The sequence below is a fragment of the Alexandromys fortis genome, unplaced genomic scaffold (genome assembly GCF_014885135.2).
Source record: "Alexandromys fortis isolate MF-2015 unplaced genomic scaffold, M_Fortis_MF-2015_v1.1 scaffold_34, whole genome shotgun sequence".
NCBI lineage: Eukaryota > Metazoa > Chordata > Mammalia > Rodentia > Cricetidae > Alexandromys > Alexandromys fortis.
In genome coordinates, this window is record NW_026067933.1 from 5166912 (window position 1) to 5194334 (window position 27423).

A 27423-nucleotide genomic window follows, 5' to 3' on the forward strand; every position below is an offset into this window, starting at 1 on the left:
AGAAGTTTCAACTTACTATCAATTTGCTCAACATCCCTACTTTTTACATTCTACAGCAATTGAAGCATTCTACCTTCAAAATCCCTGGAATTAAATTTAAAAGATAGTTTGTATGTCATTTTAAAGTAGAAGCATAGTGTTTGAATAAGTTTGAGGAAAAACCATCTCAAAATAAATGCTACATTATTGTGTTTGCTTTTATAGCTAATAAAGACAGCATGATACAATTATTCAAGGAAATTATGAACTTACCAAATATTTCAACTTTTAAGTTTATAGTGACATTCTGTAGTGCCAAATTGATCAAAATAAAATATTTCACACTGAATTCCCAGCCTGATTTCAATGTTTTTAATACTATAATCCACTCAATCATAAATTTACACATTTTCTGTAAACTTTTGGATTAAAACTTTCATTTTGTTAATAATTTTCCTTCAGTTTAGCAAGATTCCATCGTTAGCAGACTACTCAAAAGAAATGAAAAAGAGGTTTACTGCAAGAATTTGCTTAGCTAGACTGCTCATTTAGATTCTTACTAGATTAAAAATAAATATGAAAAAGGAATGATCAGATTTTTAATTAAATTGTGGAGAAGCCTTTAGATGGTTTTCTCTAATAATTTGTAATGATGAGTGCTCTGGGATAATGCTTTTGTACATAGTAAAAATTTGTCACTCATATGGTTTAATAAAATGTGGATTGGCCAATAACCAGGCAGGAAGTACAGACAAGGCATGCAAACCAAGAGATTTCTAGGAAGAACAAAGGCAGAGACATAGTCACCGGCGAGAAACAGAGGAAGCAGGGCAGAATGCTGCACTGAGGAAAAGTACCAAGCCATGTTGCTAAACATAAACAAGAATTATGGGCTAATTTAAGAAGAGGTAGTTAATAATAAGCCTACGCTAGTAGTCAAACAGTTTATAATCAATAAAAGCCTCTGTGTGTTTCTTTCGGGCTGACCAGCTGTAGACTGGGCAAGACAGAGACTTCTGTTTACAAATGGTGCCCAAATGCTTGGGAAGAATTTCCACACAAAGCTGAGACAGCTTTTAAAAACAAAAAGATTCTAGACAGACAAGAACAGAGTCAACTTCAACTTCTTGGTAACTGTCTTTTCTCTGGTAGTCTCCCTTTGCTGGTGTGAAAAGGTGGGGTTCCTTTCTGGCACAGAAGCTTCCTGACTTAGCATTAGTGGCAGAACCCTTACAGTTCTTTTAAGAGGCTCTGTCACCAAATATTACAAGGTGTTTATGAGCAGCTGGCATCAGGCTTCTTGGTGGTGGCATGAACCTAGAAAATCCACAGATTTGTGGCAATAAATATGACTGCCCCAGTACCTCTTCCATGAATCTAGACTCTCAAAAAGCTAAAGAATGAGGTGAAGCTAGCCACCAAAGTCGCAGCTTTAATGCTAGCCATACTGCTTAGCAGATATGACTCATGTGGTCAGAAAAAGACAAAGATACACAATAAAGAGAGATTCAGATGGAAAAAAAAAACAAAAACAAAAACAAAAAACTCTAAACAGCTTCAAGGCTGCTGTCTGAAATGATCTAGCCTCACAAAATACTCCAGTCTGGACTTGACCATAATCTTTAATTTTCTTTGGGTCCCCGTAAGATTCCAATGTCCCAATCAGCAGGAAGTAATTTAGAAAACTATGCCCACATTCCCCCCCAAAAATGGATTGTGGATATCTGTCTTTGTTTAGTGTTTTTAGTGTTTTGGTTATAAGTTGTTATGGATAATGGTCAGGAAAAGAGCTAAACAAAGGAGATTAGATTCAGGGTTCTTGTTTTGAAAAGAAAAAAAAAGGGGGGGGAGTGCTGGTGATAATGTTCTTGAACACTGGGAAGATTTGTCAATCATACTGGTTTAATAAAACTGTGATTGGCCAGAAGCTATAGGCCGAATGACCAGACTAAAAGAATTCTGGGGCAAGGAAAGGGATAGAAGGAGTTGTCAGCCAGATGAAGAGGATACAAGATGAGACTACCTCCCTGAGAAAAGTTACCAAGCCACATGGCTAAACATAGAGAAGAATTGCAGGGTAATTTAAGGTGTAAGAGCTAGTTAATAACCCTGAGTAACAATTAGTCAAACAGTTTATAATTAATAGAAGCCTCTGTGTGTTTCTTTGGGACTGAAAAGCTGTGGGACCAGATGGGACAGAAACTTCCATCTCCGATGAGAATGTTGTAAACTGAAGGAAGAAATGCAGGAGGCTTTCCAGGGAATTATAGTCTAAATAGCATGAGACTTCAAAAAAAAAAAAATTCCTCCCAATCTAATTCAGGTTCTTTACTAGCCAGCTCTGTGACTTGTGTCAGTTCCAGCTATAGTTCATCTTCCTTTCTTCAAACCTAATAGGAAATTTTTAAAAAGCAATTCCTAAAGTTTTCGGCAAGCTTAAACCCCATGATTTTAATGCCTTTGGACTGAAGGAGAAAAACAAGACATTTGTAACAGTTCAATGGGTATATTCTTTTATGACTCAATAAAATGTTGGTATACCTTACTGGAGTGATCTCTATAATACTTATTCTTGTTTTTCAGTCCAAAACCACCACAACTGGCAAAAACTATTATAAATTCTGAAGAATTATCTAAAGCACTATGCATAATATCTTTTTTTCCAAAATGCATTAAACTAGAATAGTCAGACAGTTATTTTATGTAAGATGTGGGAGAGAAACAAAGACTTGCTCTAAAATGCATTAGGAGAATAATTATGAACATGTAACCCATGGCCGACCTTCATCACATGCAAAGTCAAGGAAATATCAAGAAATTTCCCATTGTGGTAGCCTTTGCATTATCATAGGTTTCTTCATCAGTAACCCTGAGGAGTTTCTGGGAAGAATACGATATTATGTGGAGTGAGGGAAGATGTTTTATTGGTATCAGCATGCCATGGTGAGATGTCAAAGGTAGCCCTATTAGTTTTATGCACATATGAATGTATGCCTTCTGGGTTATTGATATGTGGATAGGTATTTGATTATGTTCATTCATAAATGCACACTCTGGTGCTAATTCTCTCATACATACTTTTTAATGTGAATTCAATTATCATTCTTCTATGCACAAGTGTCTCCAATTATCCATTCATGATTACGTTGAATTCTCCAGCATTGTGGTTCTTGCCAGAGCCCTATCTCTGTATATTTTTATTATACACCTGTTCCTTGCATAGTCCCAATCTGGTTCTACTAAAAAATATGTATCATATGGGATTCTTCACAGGTTTCAAGATACGTGAACCACTTTCTCTTCCAAGTTCACAAAAGTAACAAAACACCTAGACAGGATATATATATGTACCTGGTGCAAAATGAGAAAAAGCGTCAGAAACCCTTTAAATAGAATTCAAGATCGGTGTGATATCCTCAAACACTAATATTAGAGGAGACAGCTGCTAATCTTCAGATCCATATTCAAAAATTTTAAATTATCTTGTCATCTCTGAAAAAGTTCCATATCTATTGAACATCAACTCTTTCTTTTAAGCTAATATGTGGAATCTGGCTTTTCAATTTAACTAATCTTTTTTGTTGTTGTTGTCTTGTTCTGTTTTCAGTTGGGAGAAATTTAACCATATCTTGCAAGTTACTCCCGTTTTTTGTTTGTTTTTATTTTTGTTTTTCGAGACAGGGTTTCTCTGTAGCTTTGAAGCCTGTCCTGGAACTAGCTCTTGTAGACCAGGCTGGCCTCGAACTCACAACACTCCACCTGCCTCTGCCTCCCTAGTGCTGGGATTAAAGGCGTGTGACACCACTGCCCAGCCCAGGTTATTTTAACCTTGTAAATAACTGGTTGTAATTTTAAGCTGAGGTAAAAAAAAAAAAATCTAAGAACTGGAATTTGTACATCACTGAAGAGGTTAATTTTAAAAGAGCATTTAAGGGGCTGGAGAGATGGCTCAGTGGTTAAGGGCATTGCCTGCTCTTCCAAAGGTCCTGAGTTCAATTCCCAGCAACCACATGGTGGCTCACAACCATCTGGAATGAGGTCTGGTGCCCTCTTCTGGCCTGCAGACATACATACAGACAGAATATTGTATACATAATAAGTAAATAAATATTTAAAAAAAGAGCATTTAAATTGTTTAAAGGATTACAGAACTTGTGTTCATTTTAACAACAGCAATGTCAAATCCCTGTCATGTTCCCCTTTCTTTAATGTCTCCCATTCTTCTCTGCTTTAGCTTACATTTGTCTTGGACTCACCCACTACTGTTCATCTTGAGATGAACTAGTATGGACTTGGCCTCCCTCCCTGGTGTGCAAACACCATCCCTCTCCATGGCCCCCACTTTACTAATAGATCTTCTCTCAAAGTGTACGGTGGACTAGGAAAACCTCTCCTCCAGAGGGACACATTGTAACCACAAAAGTGTTTCAACTTAAAAAGGTAAACCCCAAGTTACACGTGGAATGGCAAGTGGTCAAGTGTGATTCTTCCTGGAGATGAGGCATGCCTCAGAAGCTATAGGCTCCATGGAGAAGGTTAGCATAAACACTTGCTCTCAGAGCAGAAAACCGAGAAGTAGAACATTCACGTGGGATCCTATAAAGCAAAGACTCTGCAGATGTACACAGAAATAAAGAGCTGCTGCTCCCCTCCTCTGCTGTTTGTTTGTTGCTACATCACAATATCTTGCAATGCCAAATCTACAGCTGAAGCTGGAAGAAGCCAGTCTTCACAATGGTCTGCAATGTCCTGTATCATCTCCTCCCACACACTTTTCACAACCCATTGGCTCCTGAGTCCTGCACTCCATTTGCTTCAATGACAACTGCATTAGACTCTTCTCGCTGTGAGAGCTCTATGCAGGTTCAGCATTCCCAGTCTAGAACTGAAAGTCCAAATGCTATATATATATATATATTTCTCTTTGTTTCCCTGTGATGTATTAAATGGAAAATTTTACATCTAACCCTCAGGTAGCACAACCCATGGAAAACACAAGCAAACTAAAACTATTGTGTGAAATTATTTTCAGGCTCTGTGCATAAAATGATATAATATAAACAAATTTTGTATTTAGACTTGGGCATGCAACACAAGACAACTCATTATACATTTGTAAAATTTCAAAACCTGCAGAAGTCTGAAATCCTCATTTGAAGCACTGTGGATAAGAGATGTTCCTAACTGCTCTTCCTTTCTGCCTTCCTCTAAAGCATCATTCTGACAAGCCTCTCTTTTGTTCTATCCCTAGCAGTGATCTGCTCAAATGCATCCCTCCTAAAAGGACCTTATCCAGCCCTCTCCAATATGGAAAGTCTCACCACAATTTATGGCCTTCACAGAACTCATCACAAACTGGTGTCATATTATGTATCTATGTGTTTATTTTCGGTCTGTCCCACAAGTCTAGTTCTGTATGTGCCTTAGCATTGGGAAGTTGGCTGTAATTTACTGCCACTGTCAATGAAGGCTCCATAAGGGTTCAACAGATATGTTGAATTAAGTTGAATTCTGCAGGCCACATTTTCATTTCCGAAGAGTATATGATCCTGGATTGACTCTGAACTCCCAACAACACTGTGACTGGTACTCCTCAAAAGGCAGAAAATGAGAAGCACATCAGAATCAGAGCTACTTTACTGGAGGGTGGGGGAGGGACAATTCTACTTGAGAACAAAGCCTTCCCATCGTATCTGACATTATTTCAACTTTCATCCTACTTTCTCAATGTTATTTTTTGTCATTATTAACTTCTGGTAACTCATGCCCTACTCCCCCCCACACGTTATGTGATTCAGATTTTCTTTACATAACAGACTTGTCAAAATTTCCAAGGCAAAACTAATTGTACTTAATGAGTAAATGCATCTACATTCTCATTTACAACTGTGATCTACTTTTTTTTAAGTTTTGAAAAGATTTTAAAGAATTCTTTGAGAATTTCATATATTGCATTTTGACCAATTCTCCTGGCCCACCTCCTCCCAGATCCATCCCCCATTCCATAATCCACACAATTTTGTGTGTTCATTCATTATTTTTAAACCCATCTAAACCTTTAGGAAGAGCTTGTTTATTAAACAGGTGTTTTGAGCAAGTCACAGAACCTCTGAACTTTCTGATAGCAACTGCATTTATAGTATGCATCCTCTGCAGGCAACAGTTTGCGATTTGTATGCAAATCGGTGGATCTGACTGGAAAAGAAAACAACAACAAAAACACCCTGTCACCCTGTGCTAAGGGACAAAATACCTTGTAGTGACAAAGAGTCATCAAGATACTTTTATTCCAGGGTCCCTTCAGTTGCTCCTATTCAAATTAGAACTGTTCTTAAGAGAAAAAGCAATGTGTTGCTGATTTGACAGACAGGACTTGTCCCCTTTTGTTCCCCAGGTATATCTGCAATCTAGGCAAGCTTCAGTGGAGGAGGCAGATTAAAGAAATAGCCAGAGGCAACTATCAATTCGGATCTCTGTAGAAGAACTAGTTACAGATGATAATATTAAGGAGAAGAATAAAGGCAAGTGACTCAGTGGGTGGGTGGGCAGAGAGAGAAAGACAGACAGACAGACAGACAGACAGACAGAGACAGAGACAGAGAGACAGAGAGAGAGAGAGAGAGAGAGAGAGAGAGAGAGAGAATGGAGGAAGGAAGGGAGTAAGGGAGGGACAGAAGAAGAAAGGGTGGGTTGTGTTACATTAAAAGACCTAACCAAACAATAAATTTAAAACAAAGCACATGTTTGACTTTGACAGGTATATTTTTGCCTGTTGAGATGAAGTCTTCCATGCTTAAGGATCTCTCTGTGGCATAAGGGTAACATCCCACTCCTTGATCAACAACATATTAACACAGATCATTTTCTATGTTTGAGCAGTGATGGGGAAAATTTGCTCCTCACTCACATCTCAACAGCCATTGATTGAATCTAGTTAGAAAAGAAAGAAGTAAAGCCAGAAGACGTATATAAAATGGCACGTATTAAGTTCAAGTGTAATTGCAAACAGAGATGCTGCAGGTATGGGGAGCTGAGAAGGTTTCATGAAGGTCAGCATAGAGGCTGGCTCACAGCAGTTAGATGGACGCCTCTGAATGTGCACAAAAATGAACGGACAGTGCCCAACTTCTCCAATTCTTTTCAATCCTACTGTGTTAGATAATATCCCAGACCATGAAATCTAGCTTCTGAAGTTCCTGGAATAAAAATGTCTCCCTCCTTTCCCGCCCCCCTCTTCTCTCTGCTATCTCCCTCTCTGCTTCTTTACCTCTTTCCTTTTCCATTTCCACCATCCCTTCCTTCATTTATACACATAGATACTTACATACATACATGTATGTGATGGGACACAATAAAGAAACTGCCAACGTGACCATTTCATTATTAGGGAATGTTTATATTGTAGATGAGAGAGAACAGCCAGAGTAGTCTCTAGGAGTCCAGTGCAGAGCCAGAAATGTTAGTAGACTAAACATGGTCAGGCAGGAAAGCAGGAGTGTGAGAAAGATTAGTAGCTGTAGTGAGAAAGCAGGATGCAGAGAACACAACATACGAGAGAATAAAAGTGAGTAGGAGGCAAAAGGCTTGGAGACGGATGTGTAGCTGAGCATAGTGAAGCCCTTGAGCTGGAAAGTCTTTAGGATAGAGGAGGAAGTGAAAAGGACTGGGGTATTAGTGCGAACTTTAAAATGTATAGTAAGGACTTGTGATCTTGAGGAACCCTGGAGGCCAGCATGGGCTTTGGTATGCTCAGAGGTACCACAGGTACCTATGTCCCTTCTGTTAGAGTTAAGGGAAGCAATTCCTTGAGGAGGATGGGAACTGGTTTCACAGTTTCCTGAGGAATGCTGGCAATTATCTAACTTCGCCAAATCCTCCTATAGTCAAGATTGGACTCATTTCTGGATATCTGAACAGCCTGAGACCTAACAGGGTGCATGTGTGCGTGCATGCACGCACTTGTGTGTGTGTATGCATGTTCGTCCATGCATGCGTGCATGTGTGTATGTGTAAGTTATTCGGAAGACAATATGAGACACATTTAGCATGAAAAAGGGGGGAATGAATTATTATAGCTCTGACAGAAGAAACTACTTCTTCCTGGTGAATGTTCTCTTCACTGTTCTTAGTCTTTCAATGAAAGAGAACTTAAAGTGCACATTTTCAGGAATTCACAAACCAACTCTTTTAAGGTAATTTAGACAACATAATTGCTTGATTTTCATTTGCATCAGGCAAGGTACCATTAATTAGTTTCCTCCAAATGGCCCGAAAGTTCACTGGAGGAGAATATGCAGTCTTGTGATAGAGAATGGGTGTTTCATGATCTACCTCGGGGCTTGATAAATAAGGACAAAAAAATGCAGTGAGATGCACGCACGCCAGCAGCGATGGGACACACATGAACAGAGAGTTCCCAATTTCAGACCTGGGGTGGGGAGTATTTATAAAATAATAGCCTACTTACTTATTCATCCTCCACTTTGGAGCATTAAAAGCAATCTCTAAATAACTGTTACAACACATCATTTTTTATTGAATAAAATAAGAAGATAAAGATAAAAAAAGAAAAGAAATTTCAAAAATTACTGCTATAATTTCATTGTGTGAATTATGGGTAATCCACAACACTCTCATATGCACAAAATGGCAGACTATCAATAAAAGCTCATCTCTCTTCCTCTAGGAATTTACCAAGCAGGCAATAAGAAAGTTGAACTTCAAAGCCAGGCATGGTGGAACAAGTCTATAATCCCAGCACTTGGGAGGTAGAGACAATAAGATCAGGAGTGATCTTCAGCTACCTGCATAGTAAGAAGCAAGCCTTGACTACAACAAAATGAAAAAGAAAAGAGAAATTAAAACTTTGTCTCATTCAAAAACAAATACAAGGCAGCAGAGAAGGCAGAAAAGTGCTCCTCATGCAACCATGGCCACTTTGAATCCCAGCATCCCTGTAAAACAGCCACACATGGACGCTTTTATAATCTCAGTGCTGAGGAGGTAAAGACAAGATTCCTGGAGCTCACAGGCACACCAGGTGGAGATAAATCAGCAAGATCCAGCTTAAAAGAGTCTTGTGTCAAAAAATAAAGTGAAGGTCCATAACACAGGACACCAGGCAGTAACTTCTGGCCTCCATCTGTAGGCCCACACACATGCATACATACACACAGATGCGCGCGCGCACACACACATACACACACACACACACACACACAGAAAATATGGAGGAAATATCAAACATAAGTGACTTAACTATAAAAATAAATAGGTATTTAAAAGTCAATGAGTAGTCTCAAGAGGAACTCAGAATGGGAAAGCTCAGCAGACACACTAGAAACCAGAGTACCCCCTTTCTAGCACACAAATTTTTTTTTCTGGAATATTCCATTTGGAAATCAAGTGAAAACCTGAATTTTACATTTTAGTTGCTAAAATATATAATTTTCAAGTGTAATAAGATACCATTTCTATGTCAAATTAAGCAGTAAAATATAATGAAACCATTTAAGATTTGTTTATCTTTGATGATGAGGAGCAAAAGCATGTACCTTGTTTTCCTGTGTTTCCTTAAAGGTCAGTGCTGACATCCAATAATTCCCTATAAAGAATTTTATGTAAGTGCTAAAACATAGTGAAATAAAAAACAGTGCTCTCTGAACATACATCTGTGTGCCTCTTTCCTCGAAAAAGTTTTCAGATTAAAACATTAGCAATATTTCTGTAGAAGAAGACACAAGAAAACATGATTTCACACAGTTTTCAGAGTTGCTGGGAAAAGGGGAAGTTTGCAAATAAAAATTTTGCAACTTATCCTCCCAGCATTCCCCAAGCTTATGAAACTTACCTAGTGACAGGTAGTAAGAAGATGTTATTTAAAAACATTTCTGTATGACTTCGAGACTACCACACTCTACATAGTGATTTCCAGGACAGTGAGACCCTACCTCAAAAATCTTTTTTTAAAAGATACTCTGTCTTTCTATTCAATAATCCATATTAATAAAAATGTCCTATATGGCAGATATGATCATATATTGTGACTATTTGTCTCAAATAATATTATTCTAAGAAGAACCGACTCATTGTTAGAAACTGACTCTGCTTTCTCCTCCTTTCTTACACTTTATTTTGATACTGAGGCTAAAATTCAGGACTCTATTCTATTAAGTATGCCTTTTACCATTGGGCTAGCCTCTAGACTCTCATTCATTCTGTTTCTCACAAAGAAAATTTCCAAACTGAGTATGATGACACATGCCTAGAATCTCAAAATTCGGGATCTGGAGGCAGATCAATCAAGAGTTTAGGGCCAGACTCAGCTACAGATGTATAAATATATCAGTATGGTTTTATGCCATACTGGCATGTCTGAGACCCTGTCTCAGAAAAGAAACAAAAAATATAATTCACTAAACCTATTAAAACTGAAATATAATTTTAATTTGGCTTTAGAAACAGTTGCCATCATACCATTATCTATGACCAAAGGTATAATTCTACTGTATTTTTTTCCTACAGTGAATATATCAGCTTTTTACCTTTTTTACAAATTAGCTCAGAAGTCAAAATATAATTCATATAATTAAACATCGCAGCATTTAATCTTAAGCATAAGCTTTTCAGAAACTGTACAGAGACTCTTTTATTGCCATACACAAAACTTTGAAGAAAACAACTTAGTCGTAAGCTTAAAGACGTGAAATAGACCACAGAAACAAATTTCAGAACTTCCTGAACTCCATTTTATAAGCAATATGATTAGAAAATATGACTGAGAACACAAATGCTGCCTAAGATTATAATAAGTCCCCAAGTGTTCAGTGTGTAACCTGGAATCTCTGTCGACTCACGAGTCAGGATCTTGCAGTAGAATTGTAAACTGAGCCTCAACGCCACCCGACATAGTTCATAAAGCAATTCCTGATTGTCATTAGAGAACACTTAGAAATTTCCTCAATTTAGCAGTATGCAAGCACTTGCACCTCAGTAAAATACATCAACTGGATACGATCTCCCAAACCCTGATCAGAGAGGTGCGGAGAGTTCTTTCTGGGTTCAGGCAGTTCAAAGCAATGCTGTTTGCACTGTAGAAAGGGGAGTGCAGAGTAGAGAAGGGAGGGAGACAGCACTGGGTCCTGCGGCTGTCAAGAAATATGCTCCAGAAGTGAGGGGAGGATGGGATAAAGGAACTGATTCACAGATCACTCAATCTAAACATTTCAAAACAGATTTTTTTCTGTTGTACTTTTATTGTTTTTTTTTTTAATGTGCTTCAATAGTTTCTGCGATTACTAATACAAGCTGGATATCCTTGCTTGCTTGCTTGTTTGTTTTTTGAGACAGGATTTCTCTGTTTAACAGCCCTAGTTTTCCTGGAACTAGCTCTTGTAGACTGAGCTGGCCTCCAACTCACAGAGATCCTCCTGCCTCTGCCTCCCGAGTGCTGGGATTAAAGGCATGTGCCATCCTACCCTGCTACTTTTTATTTGTTTAATTGTTTTAAGGCCGGATATTCTTATATATAATATACATACATATATATATATTATATTGCTGGAAGATTAAATATTTACATAGTAAGCTTGGTCATGTTACAGGCCATGATAAAGCAGACGTTTTAGGAAGGCAAAACTGATTATGTAAATACAGCAATTCCCCAAATAGGCACACTGAGTTCTTAAAATCCCCTAACCAAATGGACATTGTCGACAGTGACCTCTGAAGTAGTAGTCCATTCTGTCAGACCTGAGTCAAAATGTCCTGATTACATTTTTTTCATGAAAATATTACGTCTCTGAGGTGGTATTTCTGATAACACGTGGATTAAGACTTTCACATCTGATATCATCAATTAATAAATATAGCTTCATTAAAAATAATTGCTACATAAAGAGAACTTAGACACTTAGGTAGAAAATTCTTCTTGAATGTCTATCGAACACAGCTTGACAACTGCTAAAACCAGTGCTTATTTTCCAGAAAGTTTATACTTAACCTTCTAAAGCTGCAGCACGCAAGATAAAGTCAGGGATAGATGTGTCGTATCATCTCTTCCATTCTTAAGTAAGCAGAGCCACAAGGCTACTAACAGTAAAACACTGAAAAGACAAGTCATTTAAGAGTCTGTTTGTCCAAGGAATTAAAATACTCCAAAGAGAACTGCAGATATTCCCTAAGAGACAGTTGCATATTATATAAAGCATAGGCTTTGTTAAATGTTCATGTGTGTTCACATTTTTTACTGCTTCTGCATATTAAAAGCCTTGATGTTGTTTTCCATAAGAGTGATTAATTAACTTAATCTCTTAATAAAATCTTCCACTTCAGTAAAACTTAAAAATCTTAAAATCAACCCCATGTTGCTTCCATGTTCTAGCATGTCTGTATATTTAACTGTTTCTATCTGCTTAGATTCTGTTCAAGTATCACCACTTAGTTTTTTAACTCATTTGCAAGAGAACGCTGGTAAGAACCTAATTTATATAATAAAACTTATAACTAATAGCTAACATAGCCTCATTTTTCTAGAAACCACGTATATATTTCAAGATAAGTTAAAAATTGGAAATTGTCTCCAGAAATAAATGCTACCCTTAACTTCTCAAGTCTTAGAATGAAATTTTCAGCTCCTTAAAATTAGCAACTCATCCCCATTCCTTGTAATGATATCCACATTCAATCATCTAGACAATATGCAACATTAAATAATTCGCTGAGACCTCATGAAAAAGCTGCATGCCACCAAATTTTTTAAAATGTACTGCCTTTTAGTAGTTCCTTCTTTGTTTTCTTCTTAACACAGATCTTCTTTAGTACAGTTCAAACGTGAAAGCATGACAGCAATACACACTACCTGATTGTCCTTCCATGATCATGACACAAAGAAAAGACAGAAAAAGAAAAGGCAAAAGACACAGAAAGAAAATATAACTCTCATTGAGAAAGGGTAAGCTTTTGTGATGCTAAGGTGTTTCACATTCCCTCCAATCTGTCACAAAATGACCAACAGAATAAAGAGAAATAAAAACAAAATGATGGAGATTTCTTTCATTCATTCCTGGTTTAAAAACATATCAGTACACCCTTGAGACTTCATCAAAATCCAAAATATTATATTTTACTTTAGCCAGTTTCTTCATTAACTCAGGCAAACATTCCTCTCAAAAAACATATTCCACTAGTTGACACATAACATGAGAAATTTTGTTCATCACTATATGACCAATACAAGTATGTTGATTTTAGCCACAATGTCACTTAAAGAAGCCAATTAATGAGCCAAAAACACAAAAGTTAAAACACAGTCTTGGGAATAACTTTTCTCTTACAGTCCTGACGAAATCCTTCCTAGGCTAATAACCTAGGCAAGAAAGGGAGCCCAGAGCTCAGGAAGGAGCACTCGTATCTCTCCAAGGACTACCTAAGAAATCGGCCCCTTCCATTTTGTTTTATTAGTGTTTCTATCATCACAAGTACTGCTACTTTCCTGCAGGTTGATTAAGATTCATGATTATTTCTCATAATTCTTCTTTATAACATCTAAAGTCATCGTAGTTGTTTCCTTAAAAGTCCATTTCAGAAATCATGAATTCAGAATGTATTTCTTTGGTCTGTACAACTTCATGTCCCAAATAAAAGGATAAAGGAAGGAATTCTAGAAGAAATTTGGAACCCAAAATTCTACACAGCAACTGGCCTATGATACCCATTAATCTCACGGACACCACTCTGCCTTCCATGTGTATTTGATGGACAATCTGTAGACTCTTTTCCTGATGGGATCCATAACTTCTCAAAACTGTAGAGATGATCTTTTAAAAAATGAGGGGGAGGGGAACAAACCTAGACTTTCAAACATTATAGTTTGTATAGTTGACTATTTTCAGGCCTGATATTCTAAATATATTAGCCATAATAAAAATGAACATGATATATTATAAAATATTTTGATAATCATATCTAAAATGTTTATAATTATGTAAAATAAAGCAGGGTTCTTAGGTTGAAAACACAAGCCATATGTATCTATTAATTAGTCTATGAATTCTCTACTTGTCACTTTCTAGTATTAATATTTGCCTGAAACTCCCTGGTACTTTCAACCTTTTGGCATACCCATTTCACAGATCAAAATAATTTTCCAAATCTTTATTGCTTTCGTACGTCCATTAAGAGAAAAAAAATGGAGTCACTCTAAAGTATCGGGAAGCCTTAAGAGATTCACAATCAACCCACCCAGGTCCAATCTCCATCCCATTTCCTACAAGAGCACCTACCCCAGTGTTGTCATGGTGACGATGGTGTACCAGAAGGCTGCAGGGATGCTGGTGAACTTGCTGGCTGATGACCCCTTCTCTGCGTAAAACATAACCGTAGCAAAAATGATGATAGCCATAGTGAGAGAGAAGAGCAAGAAGCCCAATTCGGAGGCACAGCTCTTCAGTGTGTACCCCAGTATACGCAGGCCTTGAGAGTGGCGGGAAAACTTAAAGATCCTGAAGACTCGAAAGACTCGGAGTGTGACAAAGGCTCCACTGACATCCTCATTATCTGTCATGACCAGCCCGATGTAATAGGGCAGGATGGCCACCACATCGATGATACTCATGACGCTGCGCACAAAACGGTAACGACTGGGTGCCGCCGCCAGACGGAGCAGGTACTCAACAGTGAAGATCATGACACAGGCGGTATCTAAGCAGAAGAAGGCCACGGCATACCGTTCCCCACAAGGCAGTTCTTTGATGTGGCCTGGGCTAGACCCACATGGAACTGTTTCCACCACGTTGGCGATGACTGAGACGGCAATGAAGAACCCAGTCACGTAGTAGAACACCAGGGCCATGGTGCTGGTGTGAGGATTCTCAAAGGCCCGCCAGACCCTCTGCCTAGCAGTCATGGTGGGCAGCGCACTCTCTCCTGTGTTGTCAGTGTCCGCATCGTCCTGTAGGCGCTCTGCATTCTCCCGCCTGCGGTCCTTGTACTCCTCGTAACAGCAGTCGCCAATAATCTCTGGGATGAGGCCAAAGAAGGCCAGTTCTTCGTCGTAAGCAGAGATGCACTCATGGCGGGGGTAGTGAAGCTTCCCAGTGCGGTAGAAATTGAGGATGTGGCGGAAGATGTCTGGGTCACGGTCAAAGAAATACTGTTGGGTCTCTGGGTGGTAGAAAAAGTCTCTCTCGGAACTGCCCAGGAGAGTATCTGGGTACCGTTCCAGGGTGTCCTGCCATGTCTGGAAGCGGGTGCCGCTCACGTTCAGCACAATTAGAGCATCCTGAGTCCTTTTTCTCTCCTGCCTTGGGGGAGCTGGCATAGGCCCCGAGGCAACAGGCATCCACCCAATGGCTGCCGCCCTGGCAAAGGGCAACCATGCTGCAACACCAGCCGCCATGTTGTCTGGAAGTGTAGGTCTCAAGAGTGATCACAGTCACCCAAAGTAACACAAGGAAAGTAACGCAATGGCCCACTTCTTCAAGTCAAACAAAACACTGGGGAACACTGTTCACAGGAACACAATTATTCCAAGGTGGCGCAGGTGAAGTCACAGTTCTCACAAGGCCAAGTTTCCCTCGCAGACAAGTATTTGGAATACTAAGAAAAAAAAATACAGTGACCTAAAAATCTCTCTCTGTAGAACCTAAACAAATCTCTGCCAACAGTTGGACCAGGGCACCTCCTGGCACGTGTAAGCTCACAGGTGACTTGGGGAGACAGCCGTTTCTTCAAACAGGTGTCTTCACTTCTCCCCTGACACAGTCTGGTTGATAGGAGGCCAATATAGAGAGAGAGGAAGCAGGAGGAGTCGCCCAGGTGTAGTCTCTTAAAAAGATTGAACCTTTTCACCTTCCCTTTCTGCTGAAGTAGTCCTTCCCGCCAAAGGCGTCTCAAAAAGACGACCTGTTGTTGTAGCTCCGGAGATGCGGTCACAGCCACTGTCCCGCGTCCCTGGGAGTCCGCCGGCCGCCTCTAGTCCCGCGGCACTGGCAGAGATGGAGGTGAAGAGCAGGGCTCGCGGCGGGGGGCGCCGGTCTAGAGCTCCTTCTCCCCCACGTCGACAGACACCCTCTGTGCCCGCCGAGAGCGTTCGCCCGATGGCCCCTTCACTCTCTGTTCAAGTTCAGCTCAGGTGCAGCGTGACAGTTAGAGAGCCCGGGAGCTGGCAGCCGCCGCCGCCGTGGCGGCAGCATCATCTGCCTCCGCGCAGAACGCGCCTCGCCCGCGGTACATACCTGGCAAAGTGCGCGCCGGGGCTGAGTTGCATAGAGACTTTGCCGTCGCCTTGCACCCGGAAAAGGAAAGGGAGAGCCAGAGACTCCGGAGCAGCCGGATCCCAGGCGCCCGGGGAGCATAAATAAAGCTCTGGCGAGCTCTCCGTCCCCTTCCCCCACCCTCCGTGCCTCCCTCCTCCTTGTCACCTTCCCAAAAGCCAGGCGCAGGCGAGCAGAGCCAAACAGCAACAAGTTCAAAAAGGTGCGGGGGAGGCGAGCCGCCCAGGCCACTCGCTCCTGCCAACTTACTGCGCGGCCGGCGTCCCCGGGGTCGGGGCGCTGCGGGGCTGCGGGGTGCCGGGACTGCGGGGCTGTCGGGCTGCGGGGCGGGCGGCGGCGGCGTGGGGCCGGGGCCGAGGCGCGAGCGGGCTGGCGTCCGGGCGCGGAGGCAGGAGGCGCTCGGCGGCGCGGGGGCGCGAGAGGGCTGCTCGCTGCTTCCCCGCCAGTGGGTGGTCCCGCATCTCCCCCGGGCTGGGCGCGCAGCTCTGCCCGAGCGATCGATAAATAAGCAGGGAAGAGAGCGAGAGCCGCACGCACGCCCCGCCACGCAGGTTAGGCAAAGGCGTCTCCTGCCTTTCCCTCGCCTTGACCTTTCTCCGCCCCCGCCCCCCTGGGCTCCTTTCGCTCCACCCTAGCCACCCACCAGCCCAGGCACCAAATGTCTCCAAGGGAGAGCATCCAGGTGGTTCTGCCCCAGGATGAGCGAGCCTCGGATGAACAAAGAGAAGCTTCAAGGCTCTTGGCCGCGGTCGTTTGGTGGAGGAGAGGAGGAAGGGGACCGGTGACTTACTGCTGCCTCCGGAGCCCCGGTTCCAGATGAGCGTGGGAAAAGGGGGCCAAAAAAAAAAAAATTGGAGAAAAGCTGGGAAGGAGGGTGAGCGAAGCGGAACGCGAAGGAATTGGTTGCCTTCTGGGGGCGAGTGAGTCGCAAAACCTGCAAAGCTCCGCGGCAGATTTTTTTTTAAGTGATTCTCTTTCTTTAATATTTTTTTAAATTTATTTTTGTTCAAAACAGATGTCAACGTTACTAAGGTTAATAAATTACCCTTCCAACTTGCTGAAAAAGTCAGACAAGTCTCCTCTGGCTAGGTCTTGCCACAACTCCTTTCCCCCGTCCTTTGCAAATGACAGGAGAATTTAGACCCTTTTTTTAAATGTCAGCGTGCAGGGGCGTGCGTCTCTGAGAGTGTGTGTCTATTCAAGCTCTTTGCGCATCCCCTGCGCATATCTAAAATGGTCAAAGTATGAAAAGGTGTCCGGGTGAGGGTTGAGTGATGTGAGGAGAGACAGGAAAATTGTAGTGGCCAACCGATTTTGGTCTTCGTGCACCCCGCCCCCAGTCATTAGGTGTCTTCCTTGGAGCCAAGCTTTTAACATCCCTAACCACTAGATGGCGTGAGTGGCGAGAAGTTAAATCTGCATCTAGGGTAGGTGCTTTAGAAAGGCAAAGGGTAAGAAAAAATGTACTGATTCAAAGAAGAATCTGATCGCAGAAACATCCTTAAATTCCCTGCTACCACCTACCTTTTTAGCGTTTCTATCAGACTACTTATTGAGGCTTCAGATTGCATTTTTAGGATATGGAATAGGACGTAGAGTTTCTTGTTTAAAACGTCTCTAAAAATTAAATCTGAAGTACCAAATAATTATGAGCAAAAATCAGTAAGATCGTTGGAAAAGTGTGGCTCCTGTTAGTTCATTAGGAAGAGCAGCCTGACTTCAACATGAAAATTACTTCTCAAGGCTTTGTTTGCTTGCCCTTGCTTTGGGAAGTAAGTGGATTGTGACGTGCTGTATAGAAACTGACTTCCGAGAGGTCATAAGCATGATGCGTCAACTTTAAATGGATGCTCAAAGAGAACCTATGAACTTAAAGTATAGAAAAATCATCAAACAATGACAATAAACAACCCCTATAATATGCAGAATTATCTGTCAAGATGAATAGCTTTGTTATGCTTGCTTACATGTCCAGGTTTAGGAATTCCTGTGCAGGTAGGTAATGGAGCTGAACTTAATGTACCATGGAAGTTTAGGACACACGCTGCTTATTTGTTAGTATTGGCTGAGTGATGGATCCTTGCAAAGCGGAAAACTAGCAAATAGAAAGGAGGGGATTGCCTACCCATTGTTATAAAAAAGAACCAATACAAACACAAAGATGGTATCATTGTAAGATGAAGGCATGTCATTTAAATAACAGACCTGGGTATTAAATACCAATAATGGCATGCTACCCTCTAAAGGTGGAACAGACAATTGAAACCGATTTTTTACCATTCACCTCTGGGAGAACAAACACAAATAAAAAGCAACATTTAACTTCATGAGAAGCCTTTCGATAAAACAACTTTCACAATGTAGGAGGGCATTGTGATCTGCCCTCCTCCAGCAGCTTCTCACAGTGCAGAGACCTAGAGCTTACGAATTAAATACATCTAGATTCAAATTCTTGCCCAGGAAGTGACTTGCTGGTTTCATTTCTTTCTGCTGAAATTCTATGAGTAAAAATTGTAGATAATGAAACAAAACAATTTAGGCAGATTATAAAAATTAAGGATGATATTTCCAAGCACCAATGTATGTATGTATTTCTTAAAACATGGAAACTAGGTCTTTTATTATTTAGTAAGCATGCAATTCATCACATCCATCCTGTGCTTATATTGCTTACAAGGACATACTTACTACTGTCCCCGAATAAAGTCTATCTCCTTCTCCCAACAAACACCTCATACTTTAATCTTAATTCCTTCATTGTAATGTATGGAGATTGCACATCAAAAACCCACCAGAGTGCTTGTATTTCCCTTCCTTGTGCAAAAATTCCAGTTCATTCCTACTGTCTTCCCTTCCTGTATGCTATATGGTATTCAGTGGGAGGCAAAAGACAAACAACCAAATAATACTTAATTAATCACCAGTGTCTTCTAATCCTGTCAGATTCTGGTTTCTTCTCCTGATATGTAAAGACCAGAAAAAAAGAATAAAAAATAAATAAAAAACCTGATGGATGCTCACTCCTTTATCACCTGCCCTAGCAAACACACAGGGACCCAGTAAGTCTGAATATTCTATGATTGACCAGTTCTTCCTTTCATGGCATTTAGAGAGTTTGTGAGTTGTGAGGAGTAGTAGACATTCATTAGTATATCACCTCCTTCCACTAAAGGTATCTTGTCACAACTGCAAAACCATAGTCAGAAAGACAGCATTCATACCCTCTGAGTTTGCTGAACAGCCTCGCCAACATGTCACAAACTGAGAGGTTTATGAAAACATATATTTATTTCTCACAGTTCTGGAAGCTGGAAATCAATGATCAAGCAGCCAGTAGCATTGGTATATGGTGAGGATTTGCTTTATGATTGAGAGATGGAAACTTCTGTGTCTCACATGGTATAAAAGGAAGACAGGCCTCAGGCCTCTTGGCTGTGTGTGTGTGTGTATATATATATGCATCATATATATATGCACCAGTTCTAATCTAATCTAATCTTAAAATGTCTAATCTAATCATTCATTTCATACTGTAATGGCCTCCCAAAACAACTATATACTATTTACTACTTCAGTGGGGTGTGCATTTCAACATGAGTTTGGAGAACACATACTTTCTGAGTATAGAAGATATAATCTTCTGATTCTATTCAAATTAATTAGTTTTATGAATACTAACTTTTGCCCTTATAGTTACAGATTTGGTTATTGTTTATTGTCCTCCACCATACTAGACATGAAGAATATTACAATAGCAAGGATTAACTTTTATAACCATAAAATAGCACCACACCCTACAACCCTTGTCATCCATTCTCTAAACTGTTCTCTACCGTTTACAATGTTGAGAATGTTATCTGAAATGAATCCTGAAGTGTATAACTTTTTAAGACTGTCTAAAATGAAAAAACTTAAAACTGCTAGAGGAACTGAATCGTCCAGTCCTGAAGGCAGCAATACTGCCTCTTAACCTCTGAGAACACATAGGGCTAAGCTGTATGAGAACTAAGTCAGAATGGGTTCCAACCATTCCTTCTGGATTTTTGTCATTTTTGCACTCCCCTATTTCTGTCAGATCTCCAACTACTCCGCTGCATCTTCTCATTCTCATTTTAAAATACTTAGCCATAAGCAACCAAATTGAGCTCTAATTATGTCAATTCTGAATTTTCCGCTTACTAGAGAGGTATATCAGTGATTCAGATATGATTATCCTACATTAACTACTGTCTACACTGATTTTTATTTGTATTTCATTATAGCTTTATTTTTAATTTTTCTAATACTAATTGTATTGAAAATATTCTTGCATGTATTTGCCATTTGTAAATAGTCTTCAATGAAATGCGTATTCCTGACATTGTCTGTTTTTAATTTGATTGGTCTTTTATGTTTAGTTTGATGACTCTGTATATTCTAAATAGTTTTCCTGAATCATATGTGTTACTTTCAAGTACTTTTCCTTGTGTGTAACTTGTTTTGAATCTTTTTCTTGTGTCTATGATAATGTAAAATTTTCATTGTGATGAGACTCAGCTTATTAACTTTCTCCTTTTTGTGGTTTACACTTTTGGTTTTAAGTAAAAACTCTTATTACTTAATATTGTTTAAAAACTTTATATATTACATTTTAAAATCAAATTAATATTTATTTTGAGTTAAATTTGCATAATATATGTTTTTCTAACATTTTAATTTTTATTTCTATTTTTTATTCGTGAAACAGTGAATATGCAGATGTAATTTTATTGAAATGCCGGTTCTTCTGCTACTGTGCCTATGTCAGAACTATGTCAAATGTACTTTGTGCATCTGTTTCTAGTTTTCTATCCTGTTTCTTTGATCTCTGTGTCTGTAACAACCACCAATATCACCTTCTTTTTGTGATTACTGTAGTTATGTCATAACTAAATACCAGATGAAAAAATTTGTTCTACTTTAAAAATTTTTTCATAATTGTTTTAGCCATTCCATGTCCTTCCTTTTCCATGTAAATTTGATAATAAATTTGTCTGCCTGTGCAGAAAGGCACTGTGATTTTAACAGGAATTATATTACATCTATAAATCAACTTGGGAAGAATTGACAGGTTTCCTATGTTGAGTGTCTCCCCATTTATTTTGATTTTTTTATTTTTATGAGCACTTTGTAATTTTCAAGATACAGAAATTGTACATGTCTTTATTAAGTTTTGCCTAAATTGTGCTTCCTGTGGAGAAATTGTGGTCTTTTATATTTCACTTTTCATACGTTCATTCTTGGTGCATAGAAGTATAATGAATTTTTCCTTATCGATTCTGTGCCTTGAAATTTTGTTGAACTCCATTATTCATAGATTTTTCTGTAAATACAATCATGGTATTTGCAAATAAAGTTTGTTTTTTACTTGTTTGCAATTGTCGTACATTTTATATAGTATATGGCTCATATTGAATCTAAAATGGTGGCATAACAACTTCCCATGTTTTTTATTTGTTCATAAATTAGTCGTTGGAAATGATGATGAGGATACCCTGGATCTCAGTTTCTTCTACCTTTATGTCTTGCTACCTCGACATTAGTCTGCTACAGTCTTACTCAGCTAATTCTAGTCTGCAGAAGATATTATTTTTCCTGGATCTGGAAATGACTCATGTTTGTTTGTTTGCTTTCCCCAGAGTCAGTCGCATGCTTCATGGGGAAAATTATATAACCTCTTCATAAAAATCCAGCCCATGTACTCCAGGAGAAACCTTAAGAGCTGTGATTTGCTTGTGACCTTCCACCTCCTAAGAAATCCAAATAATGCAAATTGGGTTTATTATTTACTTTGCTGTTGCTGTGATAAAATGCAATAACTACAAGCAACTTATAAAGGAGTCTAGTTTGGCTTGTGCTTCCAGAGGAGAATTCATAATGGTGAAAAGAGTATGACAGTATACCCAGGAGTGAGAAGTTGGCTGGTCACATCTCAACTCCACACAGGAAGCAGAGGGAAGAGATACAAAGGAAGGAGATGCTGTAAACCCTCAAAGCCCACCTCCAGTTTTGTGGTTCTTCCTGCTAGGTTGTACAACATAACTATTCTATAGTTACCCCACCTCACCCTCCACACACAAGTAGGACTACGAGCAGGGGACCAAATGTTCAAAAACAGGAACATATAGATGGTGCTTCTTATTCAGGTCACAATGAGCAAAACTCATGAAAAATGAAAGGTTATACCTCACATCCATTAATCGTGTTAAAAATAGCAGAATTTCGTTCTTTCTCTTGCTGAAGAAAGTGTGCATTTATACAACATTTTATTTATTCGTTTATCTATATATTGACAACAAATACTGCTATAAACATGGGAATGCAAGTTTTTCTTCAACAGACTGACTTTATTTCTTCTGGTTATACACACAGGAGTGGGGATGAACAGCCATATGGCAGCTCTGTTTCTACATTTTAGGAAGATCTATATGATGGTTCATATTGATGTCACCTAGGAATGGAGCCTCTGGGAATACCTCTGAGGAATTTTCTTAATTAGGTTAATTGATGTGGAAAAACCCACCCTAAATGCAGATGGCACCATTTTAAAGACCTGGTCCTGAGCTAAATTAGAAGGAGAAAGTAACTGAGCATTTTTACTTATCATTCTTTGCTTCCTGCACACCAATGCAATCTGGCTAGCCAGGCTCTTGCTCCCAACACTATGTCTCCATCTCCTTTGCCTGAAGCCATGATTCCCTAAAGCTATTAGCAGAATAAGCTCTTCTTCCTTAAATCACTTCTTCATACATATTTTCTTACAGCAAGAAAAGTGACTGATCTATTCTGTAATCTTTGCTCCAATAGCTATATTATTTTCCATCCTCTCTAGGTGTGTGAGGATCCCTCTTACTGCACACCCTAGCAATTTCATTCTGTGGTTTTGAACATATACATCCTAAATAAAGCAAAGTTATATCCTGTTGTAGTTTTAGTGTACATTTCTCTGACAGATCTTTTCATATGCTTTATTTCCACGTGTATGTCATCCTTTGAGAAATTGTTCAGTTAATTTCCCATTTGAATTGGACTTTTCTTTCTGTTGCTTTAATTCTGCATCTATTCTGGACACTAATCTTTTGTTTAATGAGAAGTTCACAAGTATTTTCTCTTATATATGGGTTAACTCTTCATTGTCAATGTTTTCCTTAGCTCTACAGTATACACTACTGAGTGAAGACTAACCACTGCAAATTTCTACATTATTGTTTATTAAAACAACACATTGTGGTTGGAGAGATACCTCGGTGTGTAAAACACTTGCCCCCAAGTGTAAAGACCTGTATTCTAATCCCCAGAACCCATGTAAATGCAGACATTGTAGCCCACATCTACAGTCCTAGCACTCCCACAATGAGAGGAGAGATGGAGAGGGAACGTCCACAGCACATATACCTGCCCTTCTTCCACTGTGAACAAGAGACCGTGTCTCAAACAAGGTGGAAGGTGAACAAACACCACTACTTGTTCTGACCTCAACACCAGTGCTGTGGGATACACATACCTTCACTCTAGTAATATGCACACACACACACACATGTTCATAATCATATTGCACAAAATAATTCAAACAACAGTGTTTATTCATCAACATTATTTGCTAACAGTTAGAATTCCATTTATTTCCACCATTCAAACATAATTTTATTTAGGGAGTTTTATTACATTTTAGGTTAGCATACAAAATAATGAGTTTCCTTTCTTATTCTCTCCTTTCAGTCACTTTATGCCATGCAGTTATAAAATTGGACATCCCAGTAAGATAAAGGAGACATATGAATGACACAGCACTGCTAAGGCTAGTTAAATGCTTAAAACACATCGATATTTCAAAAGCCACAGGAGCCTCTAGAATACAGTCACTGTGGCAAGTGCCATGACCTGAATCTCCCTTTGGGACACCATTAAAAGGATGAGTTGACAACTTGAACTTGATTTATTTTATTCATTTGTCCATTCTCAAACTTTCCAGGTTTTAAACAGGGAATAATTCCAATTTAAAAAGTTTCCATAAACTTATTTTTTCAAATGCAGAAAATGCTTAGCAAATTTTTACACAGTATCTGTCAATATTCCCATAATGCTTTTCTGAGATATGGTCACATTCTATAGGATTTGAAGTCTATAGCCAGCTCCTCAACCTAAGCTCACATAATTGAATTTGAAAGTCTTTATTTTGGCCATAATAAAAAGATGTTTGAGTGGTAGGTGGCTAAAAAGCTATTCAAAATCACATGTGAAATGAATCGGAATTTTTTCTGGAAACATTTGTCAATATTAATTGTGCAGCTTCATTTTTAGCCTTGGTTCTGCACATGCAACATGCATTTTTTTCTTTTGTACTATGTATGCTGTTAAGTCACACCACACCAGCAAACATTTCCCAACACTCTACAGCTTATATTTGAATTAGTTATAGCATATTGCAGTGTTTTTAATGTTCATACCACTTCTTCTACCCTTACATAATCAAACTCTCAATTTAAAAAAAAAAAGAATGTTTCTCAGATTCTTCTACCATCATTCCACAGGATGCGTCAGATCAATATTTCTTCCTGATATATTAATAAAAGTATAATTTATCTATATATTTTATATACCATAGATTGCATAAATATTAGATATAGAAGTTTAACCCCTGCTTCAGAAGGGTAACAAATTTTGTAAACACGGAATCAGAGCACCATGTCATTGCCTGATTTCTTCCTCATAAGAGAATCAAAATCATTACTCTACGTGCTAACATGTTGAATTGCAGATACTAAATACATGCAACTCTTCATAAGCAAATGTATTTATAATGTTATTATAAACAAGCTGATCAGTTGTTCTGTGGGTGTCCCCATTATGGCCTTAACACCTTTGCTCATATTATTTCTCCTCCCTCTCTTCAGCTGGGCTCAGGGATCTTAGCCCAGTGCTTACCTGTATATTTCCACATCTGCTTCCCTCAGTTGCTGGATGTAATTACAGGGGAAGGCCAGTTCAGGCATTCCCTCAATTATTTGTTGAGGTCTGAGCTGGGATCATCTTTGTAGGTTCTTGGGAAATTCACTAGTACCAGGTATCTCGCTTGCATAATGGCTGCCTCAATCAAGAGCTTTCCTTGCTCCCCCTCTCTGTCCTTCCCCCATCTAGGCCATCCAGTTCTCTCATGTTCTCCCCCCTCTTCACTCCTGCCCCACTTCTTCTGATCTCCCTTCTCCCCACACCCATATTTTCAATTTTTTCATGAGACCTTGTCTATTTCTTCATCCAGGGGGATTCATGTATATCTCTTTTTGGGTTCTCTTTGTTACCTAGCTTCTCTGGGGTCTGGTTATCCTTTGCTTAAAATCTAATACCCACTTAAGAGTGAGTACATAACTTTTTTTGTCTTTCTGGGTCTGGGTTACTTTACTCAGAATGTTTTTATCTAGTTCCATCCATTTTAATCGCCCATGTGTGGTATTGCTGGATCTTAAGGTAGATCGATTCCTAATTTTCTCAGAAACTGCCATACTGATTTTCAAAGTGGTTGTACAAGCCTGCACCCCCACAAGCAATGGAGGAGTTTTCCCTTACTCTAATTCTTCTCCAGCATAAGCTATGATTGGTGTTTTTGATTTTAGGCATTCTGACTGGTGTAAGATAGTATCTGAAAGTTGTTTGATTTACATTTTCCTGATGACTAAGTATAATGAACAATTCCTTAAGAATCTTTTGGCCAAGTCGGGTGATGGTGGCGCACGCCTTTAATCCCAGCACCTTGGAGGCAGAGGCAGGCGGATCTCGTGAGTTCGAGACCAGCCTGGTCTACAGAGCTAGTTCCAGGACAGGCTCCAAACCCACAGAGAAACCCTGTCTCGAAAAACCAAAAAAAAAAAAAAAAAAAAGAATCTTTTGGCCATTTGAGATTCTTCTGTTGAAAATTCTCTGTTTAGATCTGTATTCCAGTTTTTAATTAGTTTATTGGTATTTTGATGTCTAGCTTCCCGAGGTTCTTTTTTTTTCACATGGTTTTGGTAATCAACCCTCTTTCTGAAGTGGGGTGGTTAAGATCTTTTCCCACTCAGCTGGCTTTTGTTTTGTCTTATTGACTCTTGACTCTCCTTTGCCTTACAGAAGTTTCTTATTTTTCAGAGATTGTAAAAAATCAGGTGTTCATAGGTGTGTAGATTAATATCAGGGTCTTCAATTATATTCCATTATTCCACCTGTTTTATGCTAATACCAAGCTATTGTTATTACTGCAGCTCTATAATAGACCTTGATATTAGGGATGGTGATGGCTCCAGAACTTCCTTTATTATAGAGGATTGTTCTGCCTATCTTGGGTTTTGTTGTTGTTGTTGTTTTTCCATATGAAGTTAAGTGGGGTTTTTTTGAGGTTTGTGAAGAATTATTTTGGGATATTGATGGGGATTGCATTTAGTCAGTATATTGATTTAGGTAAGATTGCCTTTTTATTACGTTGATCCTACCTATCCAAGATCATGGGAGATCTTCCCATTTTCTGATATTTTCTTCAATTTATTTTTTCAAAGACTTAAGGTTTTTGTCATACAGGTTTTCACTTTTTTGATTCATGTTACCCCAAGATATTTTATGTTATTGTGGCTATTGTAAAAGGTGATGTTTCTCTGATTTCCTTCTCAGTCCTTGTATCATATGTATATAGGAGGGCTACTGATTTTTATTTTTTAGTTTATCTTGCTTCCTGCCACATTACTGAAGGTGTTTATTAACTGTAGTAGTTCCCTGGTAGAATGTTTTGAGTCACTTTTGTATACTATAATATCATCAGCAAATAGTTAGTTTGACTTCTACCTTTCCAATTTGTTTCTCCTTGATCTATGTTTGTCTTATTGCTCTAGCTAGAACTTCAAGCACTACATTGAATAGGTATGGAGAATAGGTATCTTGTTCTTGATTTTAGTGGAATCTCTTTGAGTTTCTCCCTATTTAATTCGATGTTGGTTGTCAACTTGCTGCATATTGCTTTTATTATGTTTAGATATGTTACTTGTATCCCTGATCACTCCAAGACATTTATCATGAAGACATGTTGGATTTTGCCAAAGGCTTTTTCAGCATCTAATGAGATGATCATGTGGTTTAATTCTTTCAGTTTATTTATATGGAGGATTACATAGACAGATTTTCATATGTT

The 27423-nt window shown here is 39.1% G+C and overlaps 1 protein-coding gene across 1 annotated transcript in view; it reads right to left on the reverse strand.

Moving 5' to 3' along the window:
• Positions 1–16290, reverse strand: part of Kcnd2 (potassium voltage-gated channel subfamily D member 2) — a 484782-nt gene extending 468492 nt beyond the window's left edge. The window contains exon 1 of the mRNA XM_050145894.1: positions 14262–16290. Within this exon, the coding sequence (XP_050001851.1) occupies positions 14262–15376 (1115 nt within the window). The 5' untranslated portion in view covers positions 15377–16290. The remainder of the gene's footprint in view (positions 1–14261) is intronic.
• Between the last annotated feature and the right edge of the window lie 11133 nt (positions 16291–27423).